We start from the raw sequence: 14255 nt of genomic DNA on the forward strand, positions 1-14255 counted from the left end.
AGGAGCTGAAGATGAGGCAATTTTTTTCACCATTATTACATTACATTAAAGTGCAGGCGTGTAGCATTTCCACACTACATGGATAGCACACTTCCTGGATAGGCTTCCCACACTACATGGATAGCACACTTCCTGGATAGGCTTCCCACACGCCAGCAATTTTTAGAAATTCAAGCTAGAATGGGTCACAGTGATCACAACGCTGCCAAACGCAATTTCAAACAGATACAAAAAGAAACATATCATGCAGACCAACATATCACCAGTTCATCTCACATAAGGGAAAAAAGCTCGTTTTTCTGGCTCTTTTGATAGAACTTTTATGGACAAAAGATTATTTTGCTTCAACAGCTCCCTTGAGTTTCTAATAGTAATCCAGGCAGGATATGTAATATAAATAAAAAAACACGACATCAGCGCTAAAGTGTGAACCGATATAAAGTACATATGGCACCCATGGAACACATAGACTCGCTGCCTCCACAGTGCCCCCCGGGGGTAGGCTTTGGGCTTTGCAGCCCCCTTCACATTGGGGAAATCCTTGGTACTAAAAAGGACAAGAAGGGCGCACCAGCCTCCTGCATTACCTTAACCACTTGACCTCCGGAAGATTTACCCCTCTTCGTGACCAGCCCATTTTTTGTTCTTTGGCACTGCATTACTTTATAACTGACAATTGCGCGGTCGTGCGACGCTCTACCCAAATAAAATTGACGTCCTTTTTTTCCCCACAAATAGAGCTTTCTTTTGGTGGTATTTGATCAGCTCTGCTATTTTTATTTTTTGCGCTATAAACAAAAAAAATTTAAATTTAGAAAAAAAAAAAACAATAATTTGTAATTTCTGCTATAAAATATATCCATATCCAATAAAAAAATAAAATAAAAAAAAAATTAAATAGTTTTAGAAATTTAGGCCATCATGTTTTTACTAAAAAAAAAAAAAAAAAAAAATCCAAAAAGTGTATGTTTGCACAAAAGTTATAGGGTCTACAAACTGTGGGATATATACTGGAATTTTTATTTATTTATTTATTTTTATACTAGTAATGGTGGTGATCAGCAATTTTATAGCGGGACTGAGATATTGCGGTGGAAAATCTGACACCAACCGACACTTTTTGGGGGACCAGTGACACCAATACAGTGATCAGTGGTAAAAAATTAGACACGTGCAATTCACTTCCTTCCGAATTAATTTTTTTTTTACGTTTTTTTTTCCGAATTAACGAAAAACCGTTTAATGACTTTTTCGGAATAATCGTAAATTCTAATATATTCGAAAATTCAGAGATTAGTAAATTAAAAAATTTGGAAATTTGAAATTCCAAAATGTAAAAACCAGAGAAATCGAAAATCTGAAATAACTAACTACTAATAATAACTTAACTATTACTAACTATTAAATTATTGGTATTGGAATTTCCTTTTCAAATTTGGCAGTTAGTGAACGTAACGAATACGAATTTATCCAAAATTATGAATTATCGGAAATAATGAATGCCGTATCTAAACGAATGGAACGTAAAAAAAAATTATAATAATAAATAACAAGAATAATAATGAAAACTTTTTATTATTATTTATTATTAATTAAATCAGTTCTACTAGATGCAGCATTCGTTATTTTGGATAATTTGTAACTTTGGTTAAATTTGTTATGTTCCCCAGCAGCCAAATTTGAAAGGAAATTCCAATACCTATAATTTATTAGTTAGTTAGTTAGTTAGTTATTATTTAAAATGTTCGTATTTTCTTATTTTCGGATTTACAAATTTTCGAATTTTCGAATTTACGAATTACAAACCTGAAAAAAAAAAAAACCCTGAAAATGAACAATGTTTTTGGCAGTGCAAATGTCTAATACATCCCAGGAGTCTTCAGGAGTTTTCTCAGCTAAACACACCATCTTGCCTGCATGCCTGAGCTAAGGGCAGATGGACTTTTTTTTAAAATGTTTCTTCAGTTGCTTCCTGGTTTCTGGCCTAGGCCAAAATTATGCCATACATTCCATGAAGCTTCAGGAGGGGAGGAGGGGCTTTCTAAGCTAAACACACCCTCCTGAATTCATGCCTGAGTTAAAAGGTGGATGGATTCCAAGAAATAAATTCTACATAAGTCATCTGCCCTTACCTCAAGATGGCCACGGCCAGAAAAACTTGCGTTTTCTTTTTTTCAAAATGAAGCATGGAGACATGGGCGGATGGGGGGAATTTTTTTTTGAATATTAAAAATGAAATAAATAGGGTTTTTTGGTTTGTGGTGTAATTCCGCTTTAAGGTAAAGCACGGGGCTGGTGCGCCCTACTTGTAGCTCTGGATATCTGACAACAATTCCCCACTATGGTTCTGGCTAGTGACCATGGGTGCTCAACCTGTGGTCCTCCAACTGTTGCCTCAACCTGTGGTCATCCAACTGTTGCCTCAACCTGTGGTCCTCCAGCTGTTGCCTCAACCTGTGGTCCTCCAGCTGTTGCCTCAACCTGTTGTATTCCAGCTGTTGCCTCAACCTGTGGTCCTCCAGCTGTTGCCTCAACCTGTTGTATTCCAGCTGTTGCCTCAACCTGTTGTATTCCAGCTGTTGCCTCAACCTGTGGTATTCCAGCTGTTGCCTCAACCTGTGGTCCTCCAGCTGTTGCCTCAACCTGTTGTATTCCAGCTGTTGTCTCAACCTGTGGTATTCCAGCTGTTGTCTCAACCTGTGGTATTCCAGCTGTTGCCTCAACCTGTGGTCCTCCAGCTGTTGCCTCTACCTGTGGTCTTCCAGCTGTTGCCTCAACCTGTGGTCCTCCAGCTGTTGCCTCAACCTGTGGTCCTCCAGCTGTTGCCTCAACCTGTGGTCCTCCAGCTGTTGCCTCAACCTGTGGTCCTCCAGCTGTTGCCTCAACCTGTAGTCCTCCAGCTGTTGCCTCAACCTGTGCTCTTCCAGCTGCTGCCTCAACCTGTGGTCCTCCAGCTGTTGCCTCTACCTGTGGTCTTTCAGCTGTTGCCTCTACCTGTGGTCTTTCAGCTGTTGCCTCAACCTGTGGTCCTCCAGCTGTTGCCTCAACCTGTGGTCTTCCAGCTGTTGCCTCAACCTGTGGTATTTCAGCTGTTGCCTCAACCTGTGGTCCTCCAGCTGTTGCCTCAACCTGTGCTCTTCCAGCTGCTGCCTCAACCTGTGGTCTTCCAGCTGTTGCCTCAACCTGTGTGGTCTTCCAGCTGTTGCCTTAACCTGGGGTCCTCCAGCTGTTGCCTCAACCTGTGGTCCTCCAGCTGTTGCCTCAACCTGTGGTCTTCCAGCTGTTGCCTCAACCTGTGGTCTTCCAGCTGTTGCCTTAACCTGGGGACCACCAGCTGTTGCCTTAACCTGGGGTCCTCCAGCTGTTGCCTCAACCTGTGGTCTTCCAGCTGTTGCCTCAACCTGTGGTCCTCCAGCTGTTGCCTCAGCCCGTGGTCCTCCAGCTGTTGCGGAACTGCAAGTCCCATCATGCCTCTGCCGTTGGGAGTTATGCATGTAACTGTCAGAAGCTTCCAATGCCTCATGGGAGTTCTGCAACAGCTGGAGGGCCACAGGTTGACCACCCAAAGGCTAAACCACAGTAACTTCAGCCGGGACGATGCCTCTCCTTCCATGATGAAGTCAGAGACCAAAATCTTGCTGCGTCTTTAACTAAATCCACTCCGTCTCCATACCTATTGTCACCTGTGCCGGCTGTCAGATGCCGACTCGCAAATTTATCTTAATGGGGATCATAATGAATACAATTATACTATCAGCTCCTCACACCAAATAAATCATGGGAGCCGCACCCGCTCCGCCATTCATCTCCTCCAAATATCAAATCGCACACAACATTCCCTCGTATCGAGGCGGCGGCGGTACTTACTTCGCGGTCTAGCAGCGCCGGGGACACCACCGTGACAATGTCGCCCTTTTCAGGGTCGATGTAGAACATGTTAGGCGACGGCTTGTCGGGCGTTTGCTTGAGGATATTGTAGCGCAGGACGGCGTTGTCAGTTGTGGGGTCGTCCGCATCAAACGCCAACATGTTCATTACTGTGGTACCTGAGGACGAGAAATAAAAATAAAAGTGGCGGGTTAGCGGGGATTCGTGCCGGGAACGCTTTCTATTTTTACCTTAAAATGTGACTTCACCTTTACAATGAAAAGAAAATAAGGGAGAGAGAAAAAAATAGCGATATAATCCCTAGACTTGCCAGACTTCACTTAGATATTATTTCTTATATAGAGAGCATCCGGAAAGTATTCACAGCGCTTCGCTTTTTCCACATTTTGTTATGTTACAGCCTTATTTCAAAGTGGATTAAATTCATTATTTTCCTAAAAATTCTACAAACAATCCCCCATAATGACAACGTGAAATGAGTTTGTTTAAAATCTTTGCAAATATTTAAAATTAAAAAAAAAAAAAAAAAAAAAAAAAAATCCCATTTGCATAAGTATCACAGGCTCCTCCCATGTACATAATTATCACAGGCTCCTCCCATGTACATAAGTATCACAGGCTCCTCCCATGTACATAAGTATCACAGGCTCCTCCCATGTACATAAGTATCACAGGCTCCTCCCATGTACATAAGTATCACAGGCTCCTCCCATGTACATAAGTATCACAGGCTCCTCCCATGTACATAAGTATCACAGGCTCCTCCCATGTACATAAGTATCACAGACTCCTCCCATGTACATAAGTATCACAGGCTCCTCCCATGTACATAAGTATCACAGGCTCCTCCCATGTACATAAGTATCACAGGCTCCTCCCATGTACATAAGTATCACAGGCTCCTCCCATGTACATAAGTATCACAGACTCCCCCCATGTCCATGAGTATCACAGGCTCCTCCCATGTACATAACTATCACAGGCTCCTCCCATCTACATAAGTATCACAGGCTCCTCCCATCTACATAAGTATCACAGCCTTTGCCATGACACTCAGAATTGAGCTCAGGTGCCTCCTATTTCCACTGATCATCCTTGAGATGTTTCTACAACTTGACTTGGGTCCACCCTTGGTAAACTCAGTTGATTGGACCCGATTTGTAAAGGCACACCCCTGTCTATAGAAGGTCCCACAGCTAACAGTGCATGTCAGAGCACAAACCAAGCCATGAAGACCAAGGAAATGTCTGTAGACCTCGGAGACAGGATTGTATGGAGGCACAGATCGGGGGAAGGGTACAGAAACATTTCTCCAGCATTGAAGGTCCCAATGAGCGCAGTGGCCTCCATCATCCATAAATGGAAGAAGTTTGGAACCACCAGGACTCTTCCTAGAGTATGCCCGCCAGGCCAAACTGAGCGATCGGGGGAGAAGGACATTAGTCAGGGAGGTGACCAAGAACCCGATGGTCACTCTGACAGAGCTTCCACATTTCTCTATGGAAAGTGGAGAACCTTCCAGAAGAACATCATCTCTGCAGTGCTCCACCAGTCAGTCCTGTATGGTAGAGTGGCCAGGCGGAAGCCACTCCTCAGTGAAAGGCACATCACAGCCCACCTGACGTTTACCAAAAGGGATCTGAAGGCAGGGCCGGACTAGCCTACGGGGATAGCGGGAATTTCCCAGTAGGCCACCTTTGCAGGGCTGGCCCTTGGTGCCTAGGCACCGCGATCTGAGGCAGGCGGAGCCCAGGGCCGGCCCTACCATGCGTCACGCTGGGTCCACTGGACCGCCTCCTACGATAGTGTTTTTCAGCCAAAACACTATTGCTCCTGGAAGCACTGGTGTTTTTTTTTTTTACCTCTAAACACCCATGGGTATGGGGAGATTTACTAAAGGCAACTAGACTGTGTCCAGAGCTTAGTAAATGAAAGGAAGCTCTACTGACTTCCATCATCCAATCACGTGCAAACAAAAATGCTTTTTTTTTTTGCAATTTTGCTTGCATGTGATTGATAGTGATGGGCTGAACACCCCCTGGTTCAGTTTGCACTAGAACTCCCAAACAGGGAAAAAGTTTGGACCCAAGCAGCAAACCCTATTAAAGTCTATGGGACCCAAAATCGAAACTCCCCAATTTGAAGGCTTATATGCAAGTTATTGCCCATAAATAGTGTGTGGGGGTCCCTGTACTGCCCTGAGGGACATGTATCAATACAAAAAGATAGTTTTTTTTAGGAGCAGTGATTTTAATGAGGCTTAAACTGAAACAATAAAAATGAAAAATTCCTTGAAATATAGTGCCTGAGGGGGACCCCTTAGTCTGCCTGTAAAGTGGCGCATCTGTACCCTGTATAGAACCTGCTGCAGCAAAGTTGAAATTTTTAAAGAAAAAAAAAAGACATTTGAATTAATTTTCCTGGCTTCGAGCTTTCATGAAAAAACAAAACCATTGCCGGCAATAGAAAAATGTGAAAAAAAGGCGTTTTTCAAAAACAAAAATGGCACGGGCCATCCCCCCAAAATCCATACCAGACCATCATCTGGGCATGTAGATCGGCAAGGAAGGGGGGGAGACGAGCGAGCGCCCGCACCCACTCCTGAACCAAACCAGGCTACATGCCCTCAACATGAGGGGGAGGGGGGCTTTGAGGCAGGGGAAACTCTGCCACCTCGCCCCAATGCACCTTGCCCCATGGGGATAAGGGCCTCCTTCTGACAACCGTGGCCAGGGGCGGACTGACAACATGTGGGTCCCCCGGGCAATAGGAGATTATGAGGCCCCCAGGCAATCAGAGATGATGGGGCCACACAGTATACACAAACACACACACTGTATTCAATCACACAGTATACACATACACACACACACAGTATACAATCACACAGTATACACAAACACAGTATTCAATCACACAGTATACGCAAACACACACACACAGTATACAATCACACAGTATACACAGACATGTTTCTATTGGCTGAGAAGGTACTGGAGAGGTGGGGCAGCTATAATCTTGGGATTTTTAGACCAAAAGGATGTCGGTAAGGGACATTTCAGAGACAGATGCTGTCCATGGTTTTACTGAGGCTGGCAACCCTGATGGGGCCCCCTAGTGGCCCGGGCCCCCTCGGGCAGTGCCTGAGTGGCCGAATGGTCAGTCCGCCCCTGACCGTGGCCAATGGTTGTTGGAGTCTGCGAGCAGTGGGCTTATCAGAATCCGGAAGTCCCCCAGATCCCGCCCCCGTCTATGCGAATGAGTAGGGGTACATTGTACCCCTACTCATTAACCCAAAAAAAAAGTGTCAAAAAGAAATATAAACACGCACAGTTTTTGACAATTAAATATAAAAAAACAATTTATACGCCCGCTGCCACCGTCTGACCCAAAAAAAACAAAATCAAAAGCTCTGCCCGTTACTGTCTTACAGTTTTTAAATAGGTAAGGGGCGGGGCCACCTGGCAATGTCATCTGGTGGTACCGCCCCAATGTGATGTCACCGGCCCAGCATGCACCGGTCTAGATTTTGGGTATTATTTGCAAAGTGAAGCTTTACTAATCTCTGGAACAACTGCGCTTGCAAACTGTACAGTCTATTTGCCTTTAGTAAATCAACCCCAATTTGTGTATGGACACATAGGCCAATGTAAAGGGGCATTTAGGGGCAAAAAAAACAAAAACAAAAACCAAATGCCCCTAGGAGCCGCGATAAAAACTTCCAGTGTGCATGAGGCCTAAAAAGAAATGAAATATCAATTTTTGAATAATAATAATATTAATAATAAACTTTATTTTATATAGCGCCCTTTAAAGGTGGCTTCTCAAAGCGCTTTACAAGGAAAACACAAGAAATACGCAGAATAACATAAAGGAAAAAAGGGACAATTAAGTGAAAGCTTGTCTAAAGAAAAACGTTTTTTTAGATTTGATTGGAATGAGTTTAGAGAAGATGGCTCTCCGATGTTCTATGGAAGTGAGTTCTTGAGTTTTGGGGTGTAGCAGGAAAAGACTCTGCCACCCATCTAGTGTAGGTGAGTACGGGGGGGGGGGGGGGGGGGCACACAGAAAAACAGAATTTGAAGAGCGGAGGTGAATGTGAATGGGGAGTGGTTTTATCATAATCAATCAGCTGCTGCACCTGCAGGGCTCTAATGAGTAAAATGGCAGAGTCTGCTTCCCTTTAGGAGTATCTCACCAAAAATTTTTTTTTTTTTGTTGCAGGGGATGCCCAAAATCAGACTACTGGGAAAATCAGTGAGCCAATCATTCAAGCAGGAAAATATTTTTTTTTTTTGGGGGGGGGGGGGGGTCATTCTGTATACCATCTGCGTAGAGAGCGCCTCCAGGTGGCCAAATTGCATTAAACAGAAAATAACAGCGGCTGGAGATTGGAAAGGAAAGGTCCTTATTAATAACATTTGATTTCAATATGACTTGTGTAGTAATTGTATACACTTTTTTGCTTTATTTTTTTTTATTTGCGATCCCCTACCAAAGTGGAGTTACCCTTCAACCATTCCCATTCACAATGCTCACATCTCCATTTAAAAAAGATACAGAACATAAAAGGAGAATACCAATTAGGTACCAACAGGTCGGACTTTTAAGGCATGGAAACAAATGCAAAAGTAGCGAAAAAATCGTTTATTCATGAAAAATACATTGTATTATGACAGTGTTCAAAATAGATAAAAATCATATAAAATGATACATTTTGTACATTGAGCCCTTGTCCGTCGCGTCTACGCGTTTCGCCATAAAGGCTTCCTCAGCACACGGAAAAAGGTTCAAAGACGTAACAAGAAAGAAGCCCTTGTGCGCCGCATCTACGCATTTCGCCATAAAGGCTTCCTCAGCACACGGAAAAAGGTTCAAAGACGTAACAAGAAAGAACAAGGTAAATCTCACTCTCTTCAAAATGGACTACGCCTCAAGTACAAACGTCACAGCAACCGGGACAAGTGCAAAAACATGGGGAATGTCTGCCAAGCTGTGATAAAGTAAACAGCACGTGACGCGTTCAAGAAAATAGTCATTTATTACTAGCATTTTCTAAGCTCCACTTGGATGGGAATTTGGGCTTTGTGGGCTGTTCCTTTTGAAGCTATAATGTGGAATGAGACTTCACCTGCCCCTGCTATAAGCAACTGTTAACTATTTTCTTGAAGGCGTCACGTGCTGTTTACTTTATCACAGCTTGGCAGAGATTTCCCATGTATTTAGACTTGTCCCGGTTGCTGTGACGTTTGTACTTGAGGCGTAGTCCATCTTGAAGATAGTGAGATTTACCTTGTTCTTTCTTGTTACGTCTTTGAACCTTTTTCCATGTCCTGAGGAAGCCTTTATGGCGAAACACGTAGACGCGGCGCACAAGGGCTCCATGTACAAAATGTATCGTTTTATATGATTTTTATCTATTTTGAACACTGTTATGATACAATGTATTTTTCACGAATAAACTATTTTTTCGCTACTTTCGCATTTGTTTCCATGCCTCAAAAGTCCAAACTGTTGGTACCTATTTGGTATCCTTCTTTTATGTTCTGTATCTTATTTAAATGGAGATGTGAGCATTGTGAATGCGATTGGTTGAAGGGTAAGGGGAAAGGAGGTAGATTGAAAATTGTGAAGGTAGGGGAGATGTGATAAAGAGCTCCCTATACCAATTCCAAATTCAATCATACCAAAAGCATGTTGGACTATACCGGTACTTGATTCGATACATAAAACTCAGAAAATATATAATAAAATAGTACAAATTTTAATACAAGGAAAGAATTTTTTCACAAACAAAAAACAATATATTGATACAGCGAAACATATTATATTTAAAAAGCTAGCGTATCCCAGATTTCTTGTGTATAGTTACTCATAATCGAGTTCCGTTCTAGGAGTACATTTTGGATTGAAGGGTAACTCCACTTTCGTGGGGGGGGGGGGGGGAGCAAATAAAAAAAATAAAGGAAAAAAGTGTATACAATTAATACACAAGTCATATTGTAATTGAATGTTATTAGTTATATTGCTACATAAACATAAAAAAGAAACAAAAGGGGAAAAAAAAAAACATAAAAAAAAAACAAAAGGGGAAAAAAAAAACATAAAAAAGAACAAAATTAAGCGCTTTGGTAGGGCACCCCCCCCCCCTGCTAAAGTCGCATCAGAACGCGGCGGCCATATTTACATCTATGGCCGGCACCCATTGTGCTCCTCCCTGCAGGATAATGGAGTTTTATTAAGGTTATTTGACCATGAAGAGGCATCTTAATTATAAGTTTATTTTCGGAGTGATTACAGGCCGGGCGCGCAGTGTGCGCGGTATACACAGATACGGCACATTTATTTAACAAGCCTGATTAATATGCAAGTGTACATTTGCAGAGAGCATTGCATTAGCCTCATGTCGGGCTTTGAATAAGGCTCCCGTTGTTCCTTCGCTCTGACTCATTCCGCTTTTTCATTACCAATAGAAGAATCTGCTGTGATGCTGACCCCCTCTGATCCGGGGATAATTACCGCTGCACTCCGGAGTCGCCGGGCACGTACAAACGACGGGGGGGGGCGCCAAAAGGTGAAACTGATAAACACCACGGCGTCCTAATGATGGCGCGACACCATCTTCGAAGAGCAGCCTCTCGTGTTGCCATACGCTGGTTCTTGGAGCTGGGAAGTTCTTGGTGTGAGGACCAACTCCCAACTGTCCTTCATCCGGAGGAACCAATCCCCTCTGTCCCGCCTTCTTCTCCAGTCGTCCATCGTTATGGTCTAATGCAACCCTTCTAACAATGGAGGGACCCTTGAACCCCCTGAGATAAATGTCTGTGGTATATTAGCGTGATCTGTAAATTCTAGTTACAGGGAAAAAAAAACTAAATAATAGAGAATGTGCTAGAACGATAGAATTGTGACACCCAGACTGGATCATTTTACGACACCTCCTTGCTCTAAATCACAACATAATTTTCAACCATAATCATAATAAAAAGAAATGAATAATAATCAATGCCAGAAAATAAACAGACTGTGAAAATTGTAGTCGCCACTTACACGAGAGGCCAAAGAAGAAATGCCATCTTACATCAGTAGCCCATTTGAAATTGCCCTCTTGTATTAATGGTCCATTGAATAATGCACTCTTGAATTGTTGGTCCATTGAACGGTGCCCTCTTACATTGGTGGTCCATTGAATGGTGCACTCTTGAATTGGTGGTCCATTAAACAGTGCCCTCTTACATTAGTAGCCCATTGAAAAGTTCCCCTTTTACATTAGTAGTCTATTGAAAAGTGCCCTCTTATACTAGTGGTCCTTTAAAAAAATGCCCTCTTACATTGGTGGCCCATTGAAAAGTGCCTTCTTATATTAGAGGTCCATTGATTAGTACCCTCTTATATTAATGGTCCATTTAAGAATGCCCTCTTACATTAGTAGTCCATTAACTGGTACCCTCTTATAATAGTGGTCTACTTAAAACGGCCTCTTACATTACTGGTCCATTAAAACATGTCCTCCCACATTACTGGTCCATTGAATAGCGCCCCCTTACATTGGTGGTCCATTGAATAGTGCCCTCTTATATTAGTGGTCCATTGAATAGTATCTGCATACATTCGTGGTCCATTGAATAGTACCCTCTTATATTAGGGGTCTATTGAAAAGGGCTCTTTTACATTAGTGACCCATTGAAATGTGTCCTCTTATATTCGTGGTCCATTGAAAATTACCCTCTTACATTAGTGGTCCATTTAGGAATTCCCTCTTACATTAGTGATCCATTAAATAGTACCATTAAATAGTACCCTCTTATATTAGTGATCTATTGAAAAATGGCCCCTTGCAATGGTGGTCAATTGAATAATGCCCTCTTATATTAGTAGTCCATTGAGTAGTATTCACTTACATTAGTGGTCCATTGAATAGTACCCTCTTATATTAGTGGCCTATTGAAAAGTGCCATTTTGCATTAGTGGCCCATTAGTGCCCTCTTATGTTAGTAGTCCATTGAATAGTATCTGCCTAAATTAGTGGTCCATTGAATAGTACCCTCTTATATTAGTGGTCTTTTGAAAAGGGCTCTTTTACATTAGTGGCCCATTGAAATGTGTCCTCTTATATTAGTAGTCCATTGAAAATTACTCTCTTTCATTATTTGTCCATTTAAGAATGCCCTCTTACATTAGTGATCCATTAAACCAGGGATATGCAATTAGTGGACCTCCAGATGTTGCAGAACTACAAGTCCTATGAGGCTTGAATAATGCCCTCCTATATTAGTGGTCCATTGAGTAGTATTCACTTACATTAGTGGCCCATTGAATAGTACCCTCTTATATTAGTGACCTATTGAAAAGTGCCCTTTTGCATCAGTGGCCCATTGAAATGTGTCCTCTCACATTACTGGCCCATTGAAAAGTGTGCTTTTACATAAAGTTATGCATTGAAAAGTGCCCTGTTAGATTGGTGGTCCATTGAAACATGTCCACTTATATTAGTGGTGCATTGAAAAGTGCCCTCTTAGATTAATGGTCCATTGAAATGTGTCCACTTATATTAGTGGTCCATTGAAATGTGTCCACTTACATTAGTGGTCCATTGAATAGTACCCTCTTACATTAGCGGTCCTTTGAAATGTGCCCGCATGGTGCTGTTCTGTGTGGGTTCCCTGCGGGTGCCTTTCCCACGGGCACAGCAAATGAACGGTCACTGAGTCCACACAAACGCACCCGCACAAAGACGCCAATATGTGAACCCAGCCTTAGACCCCCATACACACTATTAGATTTTCTGCAGATTTTTGTCTTCAGAATCACCAAAACCACATAGTGCAAGTGGCCCGCCTGATTGCATACAAACTGAAACGTCTCTTCTTACAGATGCAATTTTTTTTTCTGCAGCTTTAATTGTGGCATTTAAAAAAAAAAAAGAGAGCGCATTTGAGGCTAAATAAGTACCCCCCTCTATTCTTCAGGGAATCGGGGCCAAAGCCCACGTTCCTGTTGCTGCATGTGAGCTGGGGTGTGTAAGGTCCTACGAGACATAAGCATGTTATCAGATACCAGCGGTTGAGGACGTTCTTGCCGGTCTTCCCGGCTCCGTAGCAGAAGTCTGAGGCTTTCACCTCCAGTGACGCCACCGGCCGCGCTCCGCAATTCACACCTCCCTTGCTTTATTGCTCGATGATATTGCCACCAGTGTAAGAATATCGATTCCTCACCTCCCGGGAGCCGAACTCTTCTTGTCATTCAGCGTGGAGGGCTTGGAGTGCAGTCGGTGCAGAGAAGTGGAAGAACAGACTTGACAAGTGGACAGACAATGAAAAGGACGGCATAAGAAGGAGGTGCAGAAGATCTGCACTGGGGCTCTCTTGTTTTTCAATTTTCCATCAAATACGAGGCGTCTGCCCATCTCATCCACATCAGCTTTTGCCTTTCAAGCCACGTGGGAACACAATATATGATTTATTACTTCTTTTTTATGATTTCTCTATCCACACTTACTACTATCTATTATTATTGCCATTCATTTACACATAGTCCTTTGAGCTACGCCGTGAACACAGCAATTTTCTTGTGTGGTGCACCTTGTATTTTATTTGGAAATTGTTAAAGGAGCTTGTTCCTTTAAATCCATTGTGGTCATTGAGGATCATTATCCTGCTGACCTCTAAGACAGCAACCCTCCAGGGACTATCATCCCACTGACCTCCAGAGACAGCAGTACTCATCTCTCCAGGGACTATCATCCCAATGACCTCCAGAGACAGCAGTACTCATCTCTCCAGGGACTATCATCCTGCTGACCTCCAGAGACAGCAGTACTCATCTCTCCAGGGATGAGGATCCCACTGACCTCCAGAGACAGCAGTACTCATCTCTCCAGGGATGAGGATCCCCCTGACCTCCAGAGACAGCAGTACTCATCTCTCCAGTGATGAGGATCCCACTGATCTCCAGAGACAGCAGTACTCATCTCTCCAGGGATGAGGATCCCACTGATCTCCAGAGACAGCAGTACTCATCTCTCCAGGGATGAGGATCCCACTGATCTCCAGAGACAGCAGTACACATCTCTCCAGGGATGATGATCAGCAGTACTCATCTCTCCAGGGTTGAGGATCCCCCTGACCTCCAGAGACAGCAGTACTCATCTCTCCAGGGATGATGATCAGCAGTACTCATCTCTCCAGGGATGAGGATCCCCCTGACCTCCAGAGACAGCAGTACTCATCTCTCCAGGGATGAGGATCCCACTGACCTCCAGAGACAGCAGTACACATCGCTCCAGGGATGATGATCCCACTGACCTCCAGAGACAGCAGTACTCATCTCTTCAGGGATGATGATCCCACTGACCTCCAGAGACAGCA

General features: G+C 43.2%; 1 protein-coding gene across 1 annotated transcript in view; it reads right to left on the reverse strand.

Moving 5' to 3' along the window:
* CDH13 (cadherin 13) overlaps positions 1 to 14255 on the reverse strand; it is a 566033-nt gene that overhangs the window by 283877 nt on the left and 267901 nt on the right. Inside the window, exon 4 of the mRNA XM_077451210.1 lies at positions 3868 to 4046. Within this exon, the coding sequence (XP_077307336.1) occupies positions 3868 to 4046 (179 nt within the window). The remainder of the gene's footprint in view (positions 1 to 3867; positions 4047 to 14255) is intronic.

This window comes from Lithobates pipiens, unplaced genomic scaffold, assembly GCF_037356315.1.
Source record: "Lithobates pipiens isolate NorthernLeopardFrog02 unplaced genomic scaffold, aLitPip1_a1.2 Scaffold_10, whole genome shotgun sequence".
Taxonomy (NCBI): Eukaryota; Metazoa; Chordata; class Amphibia; order Anura; family Ranidae; genus Lithobates; species Lithobates pipiens.